Consider the following 18,539-nt stretch of genomic DNA (forward strand, 5'->3'; position numbering starts at 1 on the left):
AGCTCCAGCTTATATGGATAATCTTATCATTTTACCACCGAGGAATTTGTGCAAATCTTCCCGATCCTACTTACATCTCCACTACCCCTCGTGTAGTGGCCTCAAGTATAAAACCCGCACGTTTGTGGAATGGTTTGCCCAACTCAGTTAAAGCTACCTCCGAACAACAGGCTTTCAGAATATCATTGAAGACCGCTTTATTCAGGAAAGCTTACGCTGCAGCCTCGCACTGCCCTAGTGTTTTCTGACCTGTTACTGTTATGTGACCGTATTAAATTCCTTACCACCTCTCTCTCTTCTCTCCGTCTCTCCCCACCGACTGCTTCGCCCTTAATGTGTCTGTTTATTACTAGATTGATGTGTCTTTCTATACTGCTGTTAGCCTTTTTGAACTAATGTAAGCCACATTGAGCCTGCCCATGGGCGGGAAAGTGTGGGATATAAATGCCATAAATAAATAAATACTTGCTAACAGAGAATGTGATAACAGCAGTTAGCGTATCTGGGTTTAAAAAAAAAAAGTTTGGACAACTTCCTGGACTTGAAGTCCATAGTCTGTTATTGAGATGGGCATGGGGGGAAGCCACCGATTGTCCTGGGATTGGTAGCATGGAATGGTGCTGCTAATTGGGTTTCTGCCAGGTACTTGTGATCTGGATTGGCCACTATTGGAAGCAGGATTCTGGTGCTGGATGGACCGTTGGCCTGACCCAGCATGGCTGTTATGTTCTTATTGCTTGAGTGGTACAACCTCACCTGGAGTATTGCATTCAATTCGGTTACCATTATCTCAAAAAAGATATAGCGGAATTAGAAAAGATTCAAAGAAGAGCGACCAAAATGATAAAGGGGATGGAACTCCTCTCATATGAGGAAAGGTTAAAGAGCTTAGGGCTCTTCAGCTTGGAAAAGAGATCGATGAGGTGGGATATAATTGAGGTGTACAAAATCCTGAGTGGTGTACACCAAGTAGAAGTTAATTTTTTACCTGTTCCAAAAGTACAAAGACCAGGGGACACTTGAGAAATTTACATGGAAATACTTTTAAAACAAATAGGAGGAAATATTTTTTTCACTCAACGAACAGTTAAGATTTGGAACTCTTTGCTGGAGGATGTAAGACAAGCAGTTAGCATACCTGGGTTTAAAAAACGTTTGGACAAGTTCCTGGAGGAAAAGTCCATGAGACAGACATGGGGAAGCAACTGCTTGCCCTGGGATCGGTAGCATGTTGCTACTAAGTGGGTTTCTGGCAGGTACTTGTGATCTGGATTGGCCACTGTTGAAAAGAGGATACTAGGCTATATGGACCACTGGTCTGACCCAGTACGGCTACTCTTAAGTTCTTACAATATGCCAGTTCTGCCAAGGACCCAGACTAGCCACTGTCAGAGATAGGATGCTGGGCTGGAAGAGCCCTGAACAGAGCTGCCAAGTTACCCCCAAGACAGTGTGGGAGTCATAATCCCTGATTTCTACACACTGAATCCAGCAGTGCAGCTTCCATAATGCACCATGAAGAGGTCATCAGAAGAGTCATTTGGAACCTATCAGGCTCATTTTCGAAAGAGGACGCCCATCTTTCAACACAAATCGGAAGATGGGCGTCCTTCTCACAGGGTCCCCCAAATCGGCATAATCGAAAGCCAGTTTTGGGCATCCCCAACTGCTTTCCATCGCGGGGACGACCAAAGTTCACGGGGGCGTATCGGAGGCGTAGCAAAGGCGGGACTTGGGCGTGCCTAACACATGGGCGTCCTCAACCCATAATGGAAAAAAAAGGGCGTCCCTGACGAGCACTTGGATGACTTTACCTGGTCCTGTTTTTCTTACGACCATGTCACAAAATGGTGCCTGAACTGACCAAATGACCACCAGAGAGAATCGGGGATGACCTCCCCTTACTCCCCCAGTGGTTACTAACCCCTTCCCACCCTCAAAAAATATCTTTAAAAATCTTTTGTGGCAGCCTCAAACGTCATACTCAGGTCCATGACGGCAGTATGCAGGTACCTGGAGCAGTTTTAGTGGGTGCAATGCACTTCAGGTAGGCGGACCCAGGCCCATCCCCCCCTACCTGTTACACTTGTGGTGGTAAATGTGAGCCCTCCAAAAACCACCAAAACCCCACTATAGCCACATCTAGGTGCCCCCCCTTCACCCCTAGGGGCTATGGTAGTGGTGTACAGTGGTGAGTGGTGGGTTTTGGGGAGGCTCAGCACACAAGGTAAGGGAGCTATGTTCCTGGGAGCAATTTATTAAGTCCACTGCAGTGCCCCCTACGAATGCTGGCTCCTCCCAAGACCAAAGGGCTTGCATTTGGTCATTTCTGAGATGGGCGTACTTGGTTTCCATTATCGCCGAAAATCAGAACCGACCAAGTCTAGGGACAACCATCTCTAAGGACGACCTAAATTTCAAGATTTCGGTGTCCATGACCATATTATCAAAACGAAAGATGGATGTCCATCTTGTTTCGATAATATGGGTTTCCCCGCCCCTCCACCATGTCGTTTTGCGAGGACGTCCTCAGCAAAACTTGGGCGTCCCTTTCGATTATGCCCCTCCATGTGGCAGAACTTCTGTTCTAAGGGAGAGAAACAGCTTTCCTACTGCTTGTACAGCTGCTACAGTACTATAATGAATTTGTAAGCCTTATCAGCCTTCCACTCTCACCTTTAATTCCTCTCAGCTCGTTCAGCCAGATTTTGGCCGTACCCACTTTCCAGCAGTGGTCAGGCTTAACAAGGTCATCCCCATTCCTCCCCCACCAAACAAAAAAAAAAAAACAGAAGACCAAAGAGAAATGGCTCTTCCTTTTAATCCAGAAATAATATTGTGGTGGGTTTTTTTTTTTTTCTGCAGGAATGACAAGAATGTATAAAATTGAGAGGCCCTGCCACGATGGAGGGATCGAGATAAGCTTCCAGCACAGGTATGAGTCTAGAAACGCATGCAGAGGACAGAAAGACACACAGACACGGGGGTTCACGGCGTACTGGCACAAGAGCAAAAGCAGCAGGGCACAATTTAAAACTCACCAATTACAAAAACCATCCTAAAAGATACCAGCTGCAGCACGGAAGGAACGGGGACGAGGCCTGGAGGTGGGGAGAGAGCAGGAAGCAGGTAAGATTACGCTGGATCTGGAGCAAAGGAGCCCATGCTGTTGCTTCAGGGTGGGGTTAAAGGCTCCATGGGTGGGGAAGGAAGAAGGGGAAACTTTTTTCAGGTTTTAGCTGCCTGAGGGGCCTGAAGTGATATAAGCCAGATCCTAGCTGACTCCCAAGAGGCCAAGGGGGGAGGGGGGGCTGGGGTAGGGAAAGGGAGGCAGGAGAGATAAACACAGAAGCACACACACACAAGAAAATGAGGGCACTGCACACCATTCCTGAGGGCAACGAAACCTTGCTTCGCAGGACTTTACCCTGGCTCATTCCTCCACACACACTCGCCCTCCACAGCTCATGTAAAACAACTCTACCATCAGTAAATTTCCCAGTCCTTCAATCCTTGGCACAGGCCAGTGCTGCTCCTGGCTTTCTGCATGCGAGGAAGGCCATCCGCTGTGTCCTGGCTGGGTCAGGGCATGAGAACTCTCCTTTTAAAATGTCACAGTCTCTAGCGCCTCGGTAAAGCACTAATACCATGGCACCAGCTGAGGAATGTGTTGGGCCGGAAGCCCTCTCCTCGCTTTCCCTTCCTGCCCTTGGTCTGATGAGTATGAAAAGGGAGGAGAAACATCAGCAATGTAATCTCAGTACAATAATATTAACAGCATCTCTCGGACCACACTGGACACACCCACCCACACGTGTACACAATGTGCATAGATTAGACGTTCGCACTGCCATTCACGCTCACACGAGGTGCTCCGACGCTCTCTGCCTGGGTAGTGTTGGTTGCGATGTTCAGAACTGTTGCGCCAAGAGTTTGCACAGCTGTCTGGACACACTTTCCTTGCTGGTGCGAAGTGTCAGACGATACATCTGCAAAGAGGGGCAAGAAGAGCTGGTCAGCTAGGCCAGAGTCCTCTGCAGCAGCCTGGCACATAGAAACAGAAGCTGCTCTGACCTCACAGAGCTAAATAAGGCATCCGAGTCGGATACAAAACACTGGGGAGCCACGAGAAGTGCACACTGGTGGGATAGAGCTGACTCGGGAACAGATATGAAACGTGGTTACTCTTGTACCTGTGCTCGGAACAGTGGTGGGATACAGCCAGCGTGTAATTAAACTCTGGAATTCGTTGCCAGAGAATGTGGTAAAGGCGGTTAGCTTAGCAGGGTTTTAAAAAGGTCTGGATGGCTTCCTAAAGGAAAAGTCCATAGAACATTATTAAAATGGACTTGGGAAAATTCCACTGCTTATTTCTGGGATAAGCTGCATAAAATGTACTGAACTTTGTGACCTGGATTGGCCACTGTTGGAAACAGGATGCTGGGCTGGATGGACCTTTGGTCTGTCCCAGTGTGGCAATATTTATGTACTTAATATGATCGGCTGGGGAGCACATATGAAGTGTGGTTACCCCCGTACCTGTGCTTGGTGGTTGGGCTCCAGGCGCAGCAGACACCCCACCTGCACGGACTTGGTCTGGATGATTCCTGCACCCACATAGTTATCTGGATTTGGGTCCACGTTTTCCAACAGTGCCGAACCAAAACCGAGCAGCTAGGAGGACAGAAAAGGTGGAAAATCACTACAAAAAATCAAAACAGAGACATTCTGACCAAAGGCCCAAAGTAGAGAGAGGCCCCCGCTGTGGGGTCCAAACCAAAGGCTGACATATACTTCGGACCAAGGTAGGGAGAGGTCTTTACTATGGGGATGAGGCAGAGAGAGGCACAAGGCCAAAAGAAGCAGCATGAGGAGGAGGAGGATGAAGTAAAGATCAAGGCCAATGCCCCCTAAGAGATATAGAGACGATCTATCCTCTGGTGATAGCAAAGGAAGAGCACAGCACTGAGCCCATACATGGGATGACTCTGGAAAGAGATCACTGTTCGCCCCATCAGACCCTACCTTTGCTTTTGTGACCTCTGAATCCATCAGGTGACTGGCCTTAAAAATCTTCTGTGCTTCCTGCTGTGGACTATCATGAGAGAAAATAAAAGCCTATGAAAAGCCATCTGAATCTCTCTCCCATCCTCATCACAGCCCAATATCTCATTCCATGTGTACCCCCCCCCCCCCCAACTGTGCTACTCCCCAACATCCCATCTCATGTACACCCCCAACCATGTCACTGCCCAAAACCCCATCTCATGTACTCCCCAACCCACCTGTGTCTCTCCCAAACATCTCATCCCACATACACCCCACCCCCAGCTGTGTCACTCTCTAACATCCCCTTCTTCCCCCTCCTCTCTTTCTGTGGGGGTACGCACAGGCACAACTGCTTCCAACGCTGGAAAAAGTCCTGGGACGGCATCTCTGTAGCCTGGAAGAACTTGTTGATGGTTATTGGCAGCTTGAGGGTAATATTTTGCAATGTTCCTCCATATCTGCAGGATGGAGAACAGGGGTGTGTGACACAGGATTTAGAAGACAAGGGAACATGTGTAGCTATCTGTCAGTCACACACAGAGCACAGGAGGACTCACCGAAATTTTATGTTGATGAGAGGGGCTTCCTCAAAATCCTCCAGACACTCAATGTTAAGCACCTGCTGAACCTGAGCCCCACCTTCTACGATGGGATGTACCGGTTTCGTCTGTAAATTCAACTGTAGGGAAACTCATTAAGGAAGGGCTTAAGCTTGAGAGGAGGGAGAATAAAAGAAAGGATACAGGGGAAGGACAGGACAATTCCTTGGGCTGGAAAAGGATATGGCTCTGAAGATCTCCAGGATATGTGACTGTTGGAGTGAAACTCTGGAACTGCACTGATGTTTTATTCCCATAGAACAAGTACATACGTCCTGTAAAGAGAGAGAGAAACAGGAGAAAACAAAACCAAGAGAAGAATATCTGAAATACATTACTTCACTCCAACCTTCATCCCTTCCCACACCTACCTCCAACCATTGGATCTCACACCCTGCTGAGGTCCTAACTACAATCCTCATCCCTTCCCACACCTACCTCCAACCATTGGATCTCACACCCTGCTGAGGTCCTACCACCCAACTACAACCCTCATCCCTTCCCACATCTGCTTCCAACCGTTGCATCTCACACCCTGCTGAGGTCCTACCATCCAACTACAACCCTCACCCCTTCCCACATCTACTTCCAACCGTTGCATCTCACACCCTGCTGAGGTCCGATCACCCAACTACAACCCTCATCCCTTCCCACATCTACTTCTAACCGTTGCATCTCACACCCTGCTGAGGTCCTATCACCCAACTACAACCCTCATCCCTTCCCACATCTACCTCCAACCATTGCATCTCACACCCTGCTGAGGTCCTATCACCCAACTACAACCCTCATCCCTTCCAACATCTACCTCCAACCATTGGATCTCACACCCTGTTGAGGTCCTACCACCCAACTACAACCCTCATCCCTTCCCACATCTACTTCCAACCGTTGCATCTCACACCCTGCTGAGTTCCTACCACCCAACTCCAACCCTCAACCCTTCCCACATCTACTTCCAACCGTTGCATCTCACACCCTGCTGAGGTCCTATCACCCAACTACAACCCTCATCCCTTCCAACATCTACCTCCAACCATTGGATCTCACACCCTGCTGACAACCTACCACCCAACTACAACCCTCATCCCTTCCCACATCTACTTCCAACCGTTGCATCTCACACCCTGCTGAGTTCCTACCACCCAACTCCAACCCTCAACCCTTCCCACATCTACTTCCAACCGTTGCATCTCACACCCTGCTGAGGTACTGCCACACCCTGCTGAGGTCCTACCACCCAACTACAACCCTCATCCCTTCTCACATCTACCTCCAACCGTTGCATCTCACACCCTGCTGAGGTCCTACCACCCAACTACAACCCTCATCCCTTCCCACATCTACCTACAACCATTGCATCTCACACCCTTGCTGAGGTCCTACCACCCAACTACAACCCTCATCCCTTCTCACATCTACCTCCAACCGTTGCATCTCACACCCTGCTGAGGTCTTACCACCCAACTACAACCCTCATCCCTTCCCACATCTACCTACAACCATTGCATCTCACACCCTTGCTGAGGTCCTACCACCCAACTACAACCCTCATCCCTTCCCACATCTACTTCCAACCGTTGCATCTCACACCCTGCTGAGGTCCTATCACCCAACTACAACCCTCATATCCCTTCCCACATCTACCTTCAACCATTGCATCTCACACCCTGCTGAAGTCCTATCACCAACCCTTATCTCTTCCCACACCTACCTCCAGACCATAATAAATAATAACAACTTGATTATAAACTGTCAATTAAATAATCTGATGAATAATAAACATACAGATCCACATTATATAATTAAAAACATAGTCCCACGTTCCCACCGCTTTCTTATAAAACGAAGGTTTTTAAAGCAGTTATTCACATGTTCTCATTTTGGCGGCCATGTTGTTTCCTATGATGTCACTGGAACACACAGTGGAACGCATGGAGTTTTAAATAGTTTTGGATGATTATTTTTTATTTATTTCATTCCTATGCATGTTTTTTTTTTCTTTTATGTAATTATACAATGTGGGCTGTTTTTAAAGGTCTTTTCTGACTGGTTACAGCTTGTGCTAAGCTGTATGTAAATCATGTAACCCAGCAGCTGCTTAAAAGAGTTTCTTCACTCACAGACTTCCCAATGCTGCTAGAAGTGCCCTCCCTCCCTCTCCTTGTGACTGGATGTTTAATGCTTTTCACTTCTATTTGTTTATAATTTTTAGATTTCTGATAAACCATTATGTTTAGTTTTAATTGTTTTACTAGTATATGCTTTGCTACTGAAGCAGCCCGTGCTGGCCAAAACACAACTGTGTTAGGAATTCTTTTAACTGTGCTTTTACAATAAAAGTTTTGTTTCATCTATCAACTGTGTCTGCTTCCATGTATTCCATCCAGAAAGTGGTTTTATGCATTCTTACTTTTTTGCCTAATTATGGATTTTTTGATATGCTGATCAATCTTTATAAATATAGTTTAGTTTTATGAGAGAGAAGTTTAATTTTATTCTAGTTCAAAAGTTTTTTCTTTTTTTTTTAATTATAGTAGCTAAGAAAAGTTTTTTTTCTTTACTTTCTTGACTTCTGCTTAATAGCTGTGTTTACAGCAATAATCCTTCTTTGAAAGCTTCAGCGATATTGCTGAAGGGCTGAATGGTTAAGTTTGACTCTTTGCTGATAATACCAAAATCTGCAACACAGTAGATACCTCTGATGGTGTGGAAAGGATGAGGAGGGCTAGCTAAGCTTGAAGAATCATCCGGAACTTGACAGCTAAATTTTAATGCTAAAAAAAAAATGCAGAGTCATGCATTTAGGCTGCAAAACCTCGAGGGGATGGTACAGATTAGAGGGTGAAGAATTTTTGTGCATGAAAGAGGAGCTGGACTTGGGGTCGATCTTATGTGATGATCTTAAGGTGGCCAAACAGGTAGAAAAGGTGATGGCAAAAGACAGAATAGAGGCCGGGAGAAGCCGTGTCTATCCCTCTGTTTCTCTCTTTGATCACCTGCATGACCAGACAGATCCCCCTCCTGGATCCACCCCCACCAGGCCTACCTTAAACCCTGGTGATCTAGCAGCCTAACTGGGACAGGAGCAACCTCCAGTCCTGAGCCCTTCGGTGCCAGCCATTTTGAGATTGGAGCCGGCACAGGCAGGAGGAACTATAAACTGCCAGGTTTAACACGACACTTGATCAATCACAGAGGGCTTTCCAGCTTCACGAACCAATCACAGATCTTTCTCAATAAGTGCCAAGATCACAATGTTATCTGAACTCCAAATACAAGGATTCTGGGTGCTCGTGAGGCAAGAAAAGCGCTGAAAAGCACAGACCCCTGTGGGACACTGCACAGAAATCCTGCAGGCGTTAAATTAACCACTTCAAAACTGAACCTACTTCCTTCCACCGACCACATCAACCGAGGCAGATAGAAAACACAAGAGAGGCAGAGGATCTGCAATGTAAGCATAACAGAACAAACAGAAGAGCAACAGTGGCAAAGGGCTTTAATTCTACCAAATACACTTATGCCTGATGTGGCCACGTTACACCAGAAGGCTGCGTCAAGAGGCAAAACTGTGAAACAAAACAGCAAAATTAAAATCACATACTTAAAACAATATATAAAATGTAAATAAATCAATAAAACCACAACATATTAAAAACTTGCCTATATAAAACATGCAGAATCCTAAAGTCAAAATAAATCATATTAAAATCATATCAGAACCATGCAGAGCTGTATAAAAACATAAAAACAAGTGAGACTTGAATGTGGCAGACAGGCACAATATTCCATCATAGTGTAAAACTGCAATTACTGATCATACATACCTAGAGAGGTAAAAATCAAAAGCACACTTCTCTCTAGAGTAAAAATCGAGATGAATTCTAAACACAGCTACCAAATCAGTTCAAATCAGTAGAATGAAAAACATAAAAGCAATTCCTTCCAAGATACTACCAAAGGTTACTTATAGACTTGCTGCAAATCACACAAGCATTATTTCCAAAGTGGTGAGCAGGTCAGAGGTCACAAATCTCCCAATACAAAAACTAAAAAGACCCCAAAATATCCAAGGGGACTTCCAAAAATAAATGAAAAGACCATCTATAAATAGGTAAAAGTCATGTTCAAACAACAAAATAATCCCCGTTTACTAAGCTAATGCCAACACAGCCCATTCACAGTTTTGCCACAAGGCTTAGTAAACAGGGGGGCAACAAAATAATCCCCGTTTACTAAGCTAATGCCAACACAGCCCATTCACAGTTTTGCCACAAGGCTTAGTAAACAGGGGGGTAAGTGTTTAAAAAAAGCCTCTAAAAAATCGTGATTAAGTTCCCTAGGGGTTGTTTAAATTTGATGATCACATTCCATCCAGCATTTAATGCTCACTTCAAAACGCTGTCAAAATCACTACAAAAACATTAAAAATATGTTAAGCAGACATTTTGTGCATTCCAATGTCACCAGAATCGAGGCCAGTTGTAAAACACTAAAACTCAAACTAAAAAAAGTTTAAAGAACATATTGTGCCACCTAAAAATAATAAATATTGGTTAAAATGCTGCTTTTTCTATTAAATAATAACACTTGAAGTTATAAACGTAGAACATCTAAAAAAAAGTATTAATATATAGATCAATAAAGATCCATTAAATATCATTCTGTAGCAGCAAAACATCTAAAAGGTGGTTCAATAAATTAGCAATTGTATAATAAGTAAATAATTATCAATTAAATATCATTCTATGGTAGGGATCCAAGATGGCGACGGTTTAGGTAGCGTCAACGGACGTGCCTGAGACTTGGCCCAACCGAACGCTACTGAGAGTGCCTTACCTATCTTGCAGATGGGTAAGAGACGGGGCAAGACTCGGGAGGTTCCCTCCGTCCCGAGGGGAGTACCCCAGCTTCAGCAGACGACGCTGAACCGATTCGCGGTGGTGCCCGGTCCCATGTCGGCGTTTACTCCTTCTGCTGGAGCTGAGACTTTGGTGCAGGACAGCAGCATAGACGGGGCTTCCCTCAGCCCCGTCGAGCGTACGGCGCCCCCACAACCCGGAAGGGAGAACTTCCCAGCAAGCCCTGCTGCCTTGGCCCACGAAGGACATCGAGAGGAGCAGGGAGGGAGTTTGCGGGAGAGGAGAACTGGAGCAGCTTGGAAGAACCAGAGTTAACAGCTGCTCCTGTTGTCTCACCGAAGACTGTGAGTATCCTGGAACAAGCTTCCAAAGCCCCCCTACCGGCTTGTATTATGGGAAAGATAGAGAAACCTGCCGTAGTGACTTTGGAGTCACTTTGGGACTTGACTTCAAAGACCCAATCTGCACTACAAAATCTAATGCTGAGAAATATGGAGACAATAAAGGCTTTGTCAGAGACTGCGCTGATTCAGTTAAAATCTTGTGAAAGCCAAGCATCTGAAGTTAAAAAACTGTCTGAAAGACTGGAGAAAACTGAACTTATGGATCAAATCTTGATAAAAGACAAGAATTTTACCTTGAGGCGCTTGGAATACCTGGAGAACCAATCAAAGAGATTGACATTGCGATTTATTAATTTTCCGAGGTCCCCACTGGTTCCTCCAACGCAGATGGTTAAAAAATATCTATTGGAAGTCCTAGGCATGCCTGAGAATTCATTGCCCCCCTTAACTAGAGCTTATTATTTACAGACTGATGTTAGAACATCAGTGGACTTACAAGGGCAAGGTGCAATGAATCTCACCGCATTCCTAGAGTCATCTCTTGAGGTTATAACACAGAAAACTACATTGCTAGCAACCTTTGCATTGGAAATGGATAGAGATGCAGTCCTTAGACTCTCGTTAAGACACTTAGATTCATTATTTATGGGATCAAAAGTGAGAGTTTTCCCGGATTTGTCCAGGGAAACTCAAAAAAGACGCAAAATGTTTCTGTTGCTGCGCCCAAGAGCTTTGGTAATTGGGGCAAATTTTCCATTGAGATTTCCATGTATTTGTAGATTAATTTTGCAGTCTAAACAATATCAGTTTTTTGACCCAAAACAATTGGAAGATTTTCTTAAAAGCAGAGAAGAGGTCAATGTACAAGTCTAGTCACTTATACAACGCTGTATAGCAGGCTTGGAGTAACTCACCTGGGAATGTAACTACCCATTTGATTTAAACTTTGTGAAATGTTTATTTAAGCAAAGGTATTTTCTAAATCTTTCTTGGATCATTTCTATAATTATTGTGGTCATTAGTAAGCAATACTAGTATAATGAATATTATTTCTCTGTATTGAATATTTTATTATTTCTTTTTGTGTATTATCACTCATAAATATTATGTTTGGTAAAAGCTTAAATAAAGAATTAAAAATAAATAAATAAATATCATTCTATGACAACAAAACATTTAAAAGATAGTTCTATGAATACTACTAATCGTTTCTATAGTGCTACTAGACGTATGCAGTGCTGTACACTTGAACATGAAGACACAGTCCCTGCTCGACAGAGCTTACAATCTAATCCAGACAGACAAACAGGACAAAGGCAAGAATGCTAAAACGGACATGGGTACTGAACAAGTGAATAGGGGTTAGGAGTTAATGATTTTAATATAATTTACTTTGTGTGACTTTAGGCTTCTGCATGTTCTGTATAGGCAAGTTTTTAATATGTTCTGGTTTTACTGATTTATTTAAGTGTTTATTTATTTTTCAAATATGTGATTTTAACTTTGCTGTTTTGTTTCACAATTAAAGCCCTTGCCCCTACTTTCTACCTTTGTTGGTCTGCTGTTTGCTCTGTTAGATAAAAAGGGAATCCAGGTCCTTCTCTGCCTCTACACGTGCACCAGCGATAAGTGTTATGAGAAGCAGCCCTGCGCTCTGTCCTTTCCAAATGGGAAAGCGTCTCTTCATTAAAATGTTTTTGAGAGGCAGGCCAGTCAGGAAACGTAACCCTGGGGCTCTTTTTCTAATCTATGGAGGGGGAAGGATGGGGGAGAATCAGAACAACTGAAGAAAAAGGTTCTTTCTGGAGGGCAGCAGGTAGGACACGTGACTCAAATGTGAAATATGAGCAGCACATTGCATGTACTCAGTGGAGCACGAAACAGTGAGCTCAGATCCATCACATGAAGCCACGTTCCCCGTGTTATTAAGACAGAAAGCCAGTTATTCTAAGTCAATCTCCCTATTTCTAAAAGGAGGAGAACAGGCAGGTGGAAGCAGAGGTACAAGACCCGACGCTGAACAGACACCCACCAAGGTTCTGCCTGAACTCCGACTTGACTCCAATCTGCAGCAGCTGGTTCTCAAATAAGACACCGTTGTTCTTGCACACGAACCTGCAAGGGAAATGTGGAGAGAGGTCAGGCAATCCCAGATCCCCTTCCTGATATCAGTCACACCCGCTTCCCCTGCCCTGCCACACACACGCTGTGTGTGTCCTCCTCACTGCAGACCCCGCAGTGTGGGGGGTCTCCACCAGTGTGCATGCGGTGGGCCCCTTACTTGTTCAGTAGCTCATCGGCCTCAGCGATAGGAAGGTCCTCTGAAGCAGAAGCGCCAACGGCAGCACCACCAGTGCTGAAACAAGGAGATCAGCAGATGAGGAGAAAGCAGCAAGGGGACGGACAGATAAGGAAGGGAAGTAAAGAAAGAACAGTGAATCTCACAGCCCAACTCCACTAGTGCTCACTGCATGCGACAGAGACAGCTCACAGGGTCAGAGGGGTCAGGGCACGCGCTATCTGCTATCTTCTTCTAACTGGACAATGTTGCAGGGGCAACTTTGTCATTACCGTGCACAGCCACAAGAGGGAGAGAAAGAGGGTTGGGGTGGGTGGGTACTAATCCCTAGTAATAGAATTTGTCTAATCAAGGATGTTTAGGATCAGCTGTGCAATGTACAGCACCCACTTGTAAAGTCGTTTCATGGTTTGGAAAACAGAAAAAATGAAGTTTAAAAAAAATCTGAGGGTGTTGCAACAGTTCACTGCACCGTCCCAGATAAAAAAACTTCCTCTCAAGTTTTCTGTTAACACGTGTTACAATCAGTTCAAGAAATTAAAAAGGATCACAGTATGCTGGCGACACCCCCACTGGGAAAGCGTCTTTCTCTAGTGAACAGGAGTGAGCAGAAGCCTGGCAGGAGGCAGACTGACACCTCCTCGCTCCGACATTGCTGTGAGAGGCGTGTGCAAGAACCAATTTGTCAGGAGGGGGTACAGAAGGGCACCTCTGTCCCTCTATCTGTGCCCTGTCCCCTCCCAAGCACAGCACAGAATCAACTCTTACTCTGAATACAGGGATGCGTGCATTAGCAGTTATACGAGACTCTCAGAAGATGCATCTAGACAATGCAAGACGAAAGAGAGAGGTCAGGCAACCCCACCAGCGGCAAAGCAATTGAGGGAGGGAGAGGTGGGGGGAAAGATTCACACAACCCCACCAGCGGCAAAGCAACCGGGGAAGGGAGAGAGAGGGGGGAAGATTCACACGATCACATCAGGGACAGAGGAAGGGCAGATTCACCTATGGTGTAGCCACGGGTGGGCCCAGGTACACCCAAAATTGGGTGTCTGGCTATGCCCCTGAGATTCACACGGTCACATCGGGGAGGGGAAGGGCTGCAGGGATGCAACATAGAGCAGAACGTTCCAAGCAGAATGAACTGCAGAGCAAGGAGCACAAGTCTTCAGAGCAGGGAACGTGACTGTCCACTGACATGACCACAGCACTGTGTGCTGCAGTGTGTCCTGGTTATGAAGGACACACTTACCTGAGAAAATTGTCATCATCTTCGGAAGCTAATGCTGTGGAGGCAGCGGGTGTATCCGAGAAAACGTCCACGAGCAGGTTGCCAGCACCGGGGGCTGTGGATCCTACGACAGGGGCTGCCCGCAGGCCCAGCAGATCAGCCGACGGGGAAGGAGTTGACTGAGAGGGAAACAACATCAGATACACGTCAGATTACTAGCATGAAAGCAAGAACTCAGCACAGAGGCAAAGCTCTCCCCCAAACCCCAGCATCAAACAGGAAGAGGTATCTCCAGGACAGGCACAAGCAAGCAGTAAAGAGGTGGCCTTGGGTTAAAGAAGTGGCTGAAAACTAAGGCTTCTCCCGCGACCTTGGGAAAGTTGGTTCATCTTCACTTCCTCCGGGGCAGGGAACTACCTACTGTTTCTGAACAGGGGCTTAGAAAGGAGACTGTCGGGTACGTGATGCCCATAAAACAGAAAACGCATGGGAACAGAGTACCCAAGACAGTCTGGAAAAGGGGATGGGACTTGATATACTGCCTTTCTGTGGTTGCAATCAAAGCGGTTTACGTACAGGTACTTATTTTGCATCCGGGGCAACGGAGGGTTAAGTGACTTGCCCAGAGTCACGAGGAGCTCCAGTGGGAACTGAATCCAATTCCTCTGGTTCTCAGTCCGCTGGGCTACTCCTCCACTTGCCAGCATACAAGCAAAGCATTTCCCCCTCAAACTCCTACCACGCTCCCCAAAACAGGACCAAGCCAACAGAAGCACAGTATAAAGAATGAGCAATGCAGAAAGCAGTGGCGTACCAAGGGGGGGGGGCGATGGGAGCGGTCCGCCCCGGGTGCATGCTGCTGGGGGGGGGGTGCCGCGCGCCTGTCTGCTCCGCTCGTTCCGTGCTCCCTCTGCCCCGGAAAAGGTTACTTCCTGTTCCGGGGCAGAGGGAGCATGGAACGAGCGAAGCAGACAGGCGCACGGCACCCCCCCAGCAGGTAAAAATGCACCCGGGGGGGGGAGGTGTCCTTTGGCGATCCGCCCCGGGTGTCAGCCACCCTAGGAACGCCACTGGCAGGAAGGATGGGGGCCTGGAAATCGTGTTAGGGTGGTGTACAGGACAATACCGTAGTGCTGCTGGCAGTGGGTTCTACTCCTCCGTTAAGCTCCGAATTTGGCTCTTTCTTGCCTTCTTCCAATTCGTTGACAGCTCCAGGCCCCTTCTTCTTCTTTAGCTTGGCAAGAATTGAGGACTCTCGCTCAGGGAAGGGCGGCATCTCCTCTAGCACCGTTGCCTGTAGGACACAGAATAGAGGATTGTAAGCCCTCTGGGGACAGGATGATATCTCTGCTCTGCCCAAATATCATCACCTCGAACTACTTAGAAAGACCCGAGCCAAATCCAAAAGAAAAGAATATGAGAGTGCTGGAGAGGAGGGGCAGAGACAGCTCAGCAAGCAAATGAAAAGTACTGAGTGCAGAAGGCTTCACGTAACAGTACCCAGATACAGAAACCCAGCCAGGCTGAGGGGGCTCCGCCTGCCCAATGCTCCCATTTTTAACTACACACCATCTTTATTGAATTTTTAAGCAACAAAACAATTATCACTATGATACGTACTCTGATGTAACAAACAGAAATAAACAATGTACCAATCCCAGGGTAAGCACTGGCTTCTCTCCCATGTCCATCTCAATAAACATACTATGGACTTTTCCTCCAGTAACTTGTCCAAACCTTTTTTAAAGCCAGATATGCTAACTGCTGATACCACATCCTCTGGCAGCGAGTTCCAGAGCTTAACTATTCTTTAAGTGAAAAATGTTTCCTCCTATTTGTTTTAAAAGTAAATCCATGTAATTTCATTGAGTGTTCCCTGGTTTTTGTACTTTTGGAAGGAGTAAAAAAAAAATCAATTTACTCGTTCTACACCACTCAGGATTTTATAGACCTCAATCATATCCCCCTTCAGCCATCTCTTCTCCAAGCTGAGGGGGGATATGATTGTTAAGTTTCTTAAGTGAATCTGATTTTTCAGCTATTTTTATTTCATATTTATATAATAGACAAATGGAATTCCACCAAAAGATAAAATATACTTTACTATTGTCTTTCCATTCTAACAATATTGTTTTCAAGGCAGCTGCCATTAATGTGCCAAATAGTTTACACAGTTCATGAGAAACGAGCTAGGTAACCATATTGAACGAAAAATAACAAGCCAAATGTACATTTAGGAGGATAGGAATCCTGTCCCATACTGCTGTCCAGCAGGTGCGATGCCCCCATTTTAAACAGCACATGCTGAGCCATTAACACACTCACACTAAAATAACTACTATCCTCACAACTGATGAAACAAATGTCCTCATATCGTAGCAGGTGAGGAAAACAGAAGTCGCCAACAAAATCACATATTTTAATCAGTCTCTGTGAAATGCATTCCGAGGAGAAATTTTGGTCTTATCTGCTAATTTTCTTTCCTTGAGCCCTGCCAGACCACTGAAGATGGGTTATGCTCTTTTACCAGCAGATGGAGACAGAGTACAAGTTCTTTGTGAGCCCTTCCCTATATAAGGCACCATTCAGCCACCAGTTGCTCATTAGTTCAACCCCAAATTAGGGAGGGAGGCTAGTAAAGCTTCAGCCTACCTACCCGTATGAATTCCTAGATAGAATCCAAATATCTTATCGACATCTCTATTACTGGCCAAACATAAATAAAATGCAACTCTGAATGAGAATGGATCCAACTAGAACACAAGCCAGGGTGTGACTCTATACTGGTTTGGTAGGCCTCAAGGAAATAATTAGCAGACAAAAACACATTTTTCCTTTTCTTATTGCCCAACAGACCAGTCCAGAATGAATGGGGTGTAACAGAGCAATCTTTCACTAAGGGTGAGGCCTGTCAATAAGTCTCCTGGTTGAATCTTTAAAAACCCTCCCTCCCTCTTGCAACATAGTGTGTCCATCTAAAAAAAAAAAAAAAAAGGCAGAACTGTGGAGTGAGACAATAAGGTTGCACCACTCCCAGCACAAAAGACAGCAAGACCAGGAAAAAGCGGCACCACCTGGGTGCGCTTGAAACTCACCAGGCTGGACCTGAGGCAATTTGCGACTTCTCCTGCAGCTCCATGAATATTGCAATAGAAGCAATAAAACCCTGGTGTTGCTCCTAGCACCCAAAACAAAGTTCTGGAGACACTGTGGTCTGTTCCTCATGCAAATTATAAGTGAGGGGGGGGAGAGGGGAAAGGAGAAGATTAAAGATTTCCCTTCTGAGCAATTACCCTCTCAGCCACTTAAGAGTACCTCTGAGGCTCTCTGAGGAAAGGAGTAAGCCAAATCTATCCTTTTTTAAGGGGGTCAAATCAAACCCTGAAGTGTCTGGCTGGTAAATCAGGAAAAGGATCTGGACTCCTATCCCCCAAGGGGCGGAGCTTAGATTCCTCTTCATTCACCACAGCTCAACTTGGTGACCAGTTCTCCAACTGGGTTCACTATCTGCTGAAGACAAAGAATACCGGGTGAGCTGTGGCTGCACAGTTTCTCTAATATGGCAGAGCCCATAGTTCTTAAGTCTCTGTCTCCATCTGCTGGCTGACAGGCATAACCCATGCTTTCTGGACTGGTCTGGTTAGGATGAAAAGTGAATTGTATTTTGAAGATATACCAGGGTGCAAAGATTTTGCAAGCTAATTGGTTCACTTGCAGTTTCTTGTACATTTCTCTGTCCATCTGTGACTTGGTCCACTCCCTCCGTTTTCCCTTCAGTCCATTCCACCTCCCAATGACCCTGTCCATCAGCGATGCAGTCTTGCCTACACCTCCATTTCCCCATCTCCTCTGCACACTCACCAGGACGTCTGTGCTGGCGATGGAACTGAGCTTCAGATATTCCACGGCCCGCTGCTGCAGCTCCACATCAGAGTTACGAATCTGGCTGTCGGAACGCAGTACCTCCTGGATGGTGGGCTTAGTCTCAGGAAAAAGGTTGATGAACTTGATGTAGGTGGAGAGCAAGAGGGCGCGGGTGGACACGCTGCACAGGTGGAACTTGGAATGCAGCAGATTAAATTGTACCAGAGGACTAGAAAACACCGAAAAACAGAAAGCTTTAGAGAGCAGGGGTAAAGGAACATGTGTATG

General features: G+C 45.9%; 1 protein-coding gene across 2 annotated transcripts in view; it reads right to left on the reverse strand.

Moving 5' to 3' along the window:
* Positions 1-2,797: 2,797 nt before the first annotated feature.
* AP2A1 (adaptor related protein complex 2 subunit alpha 1) overlaps positions 2,798-18,539 on the reverse strand; it is a 38,320-nt gene continuing 22,578 nt past the window's right edge. Inside the window, exons 13-23 of one of the 2 annotated variants that reach the window (XM_030197970.1) lie at positions 18,249-18,480; positions 15,514-15,681; positions 14,409-14,566; positions 13,139-13,213; positions 12,890-12,972; positions 5,834-5,923; positions 5,607-5,730; positions 5,391-5,507; positions 5,026-5,095; positions 4,540-4,674; positions 2,798-3,989 (exon numbers count right to left, since the gene is read on the reverse strand). In XM_030197970.1, the coding sequence (XP_030053830.1) occupies positions 3,912-3,989; positions 4,540-4,674; positions 5,026-5,095; positions 5,391-5,507; positions 5,607-5,730; positions 5,834-5,923; positions 12,890-12,972; positions 13,139-13,213; positions 14,409-14,566; positions 15,514-15,681; positions 18,249-18,480 (1,330 nt within the window). In that variant the 3' untranslated portion in view covers positions 2,798-3,911. The remainder of the gene's footprint in view (positions 3,990-4,539; positions 4,675-5,025; positions 5,096-5,390; positions 5,508-5,606; positions 5,731-5,833; positions 5,924-12,889; positions 12,973-13,138; positions 13,214-14,408; positions 14,567-15,513; positions 15,682-18,248; positions 18,481-18,539) is intronic. The other variant, XM_030197971.1, reaches the window with a different exon arrangement.

Source organism: Microcaecilia unicolor, chromosome 3 (genome assembly GCF_901765095.1).
Source record: "Microcaecilia unicolor chromosome 3, aMicUni1.1, whole genome shotgun sequence".
Lineage (NCBI taxonomy): Eukaryota > Metazoa > Chordata > Amphibia > Gymnophiona > Siphonopidae > Microcaecilia > Microcaecilia unicolor.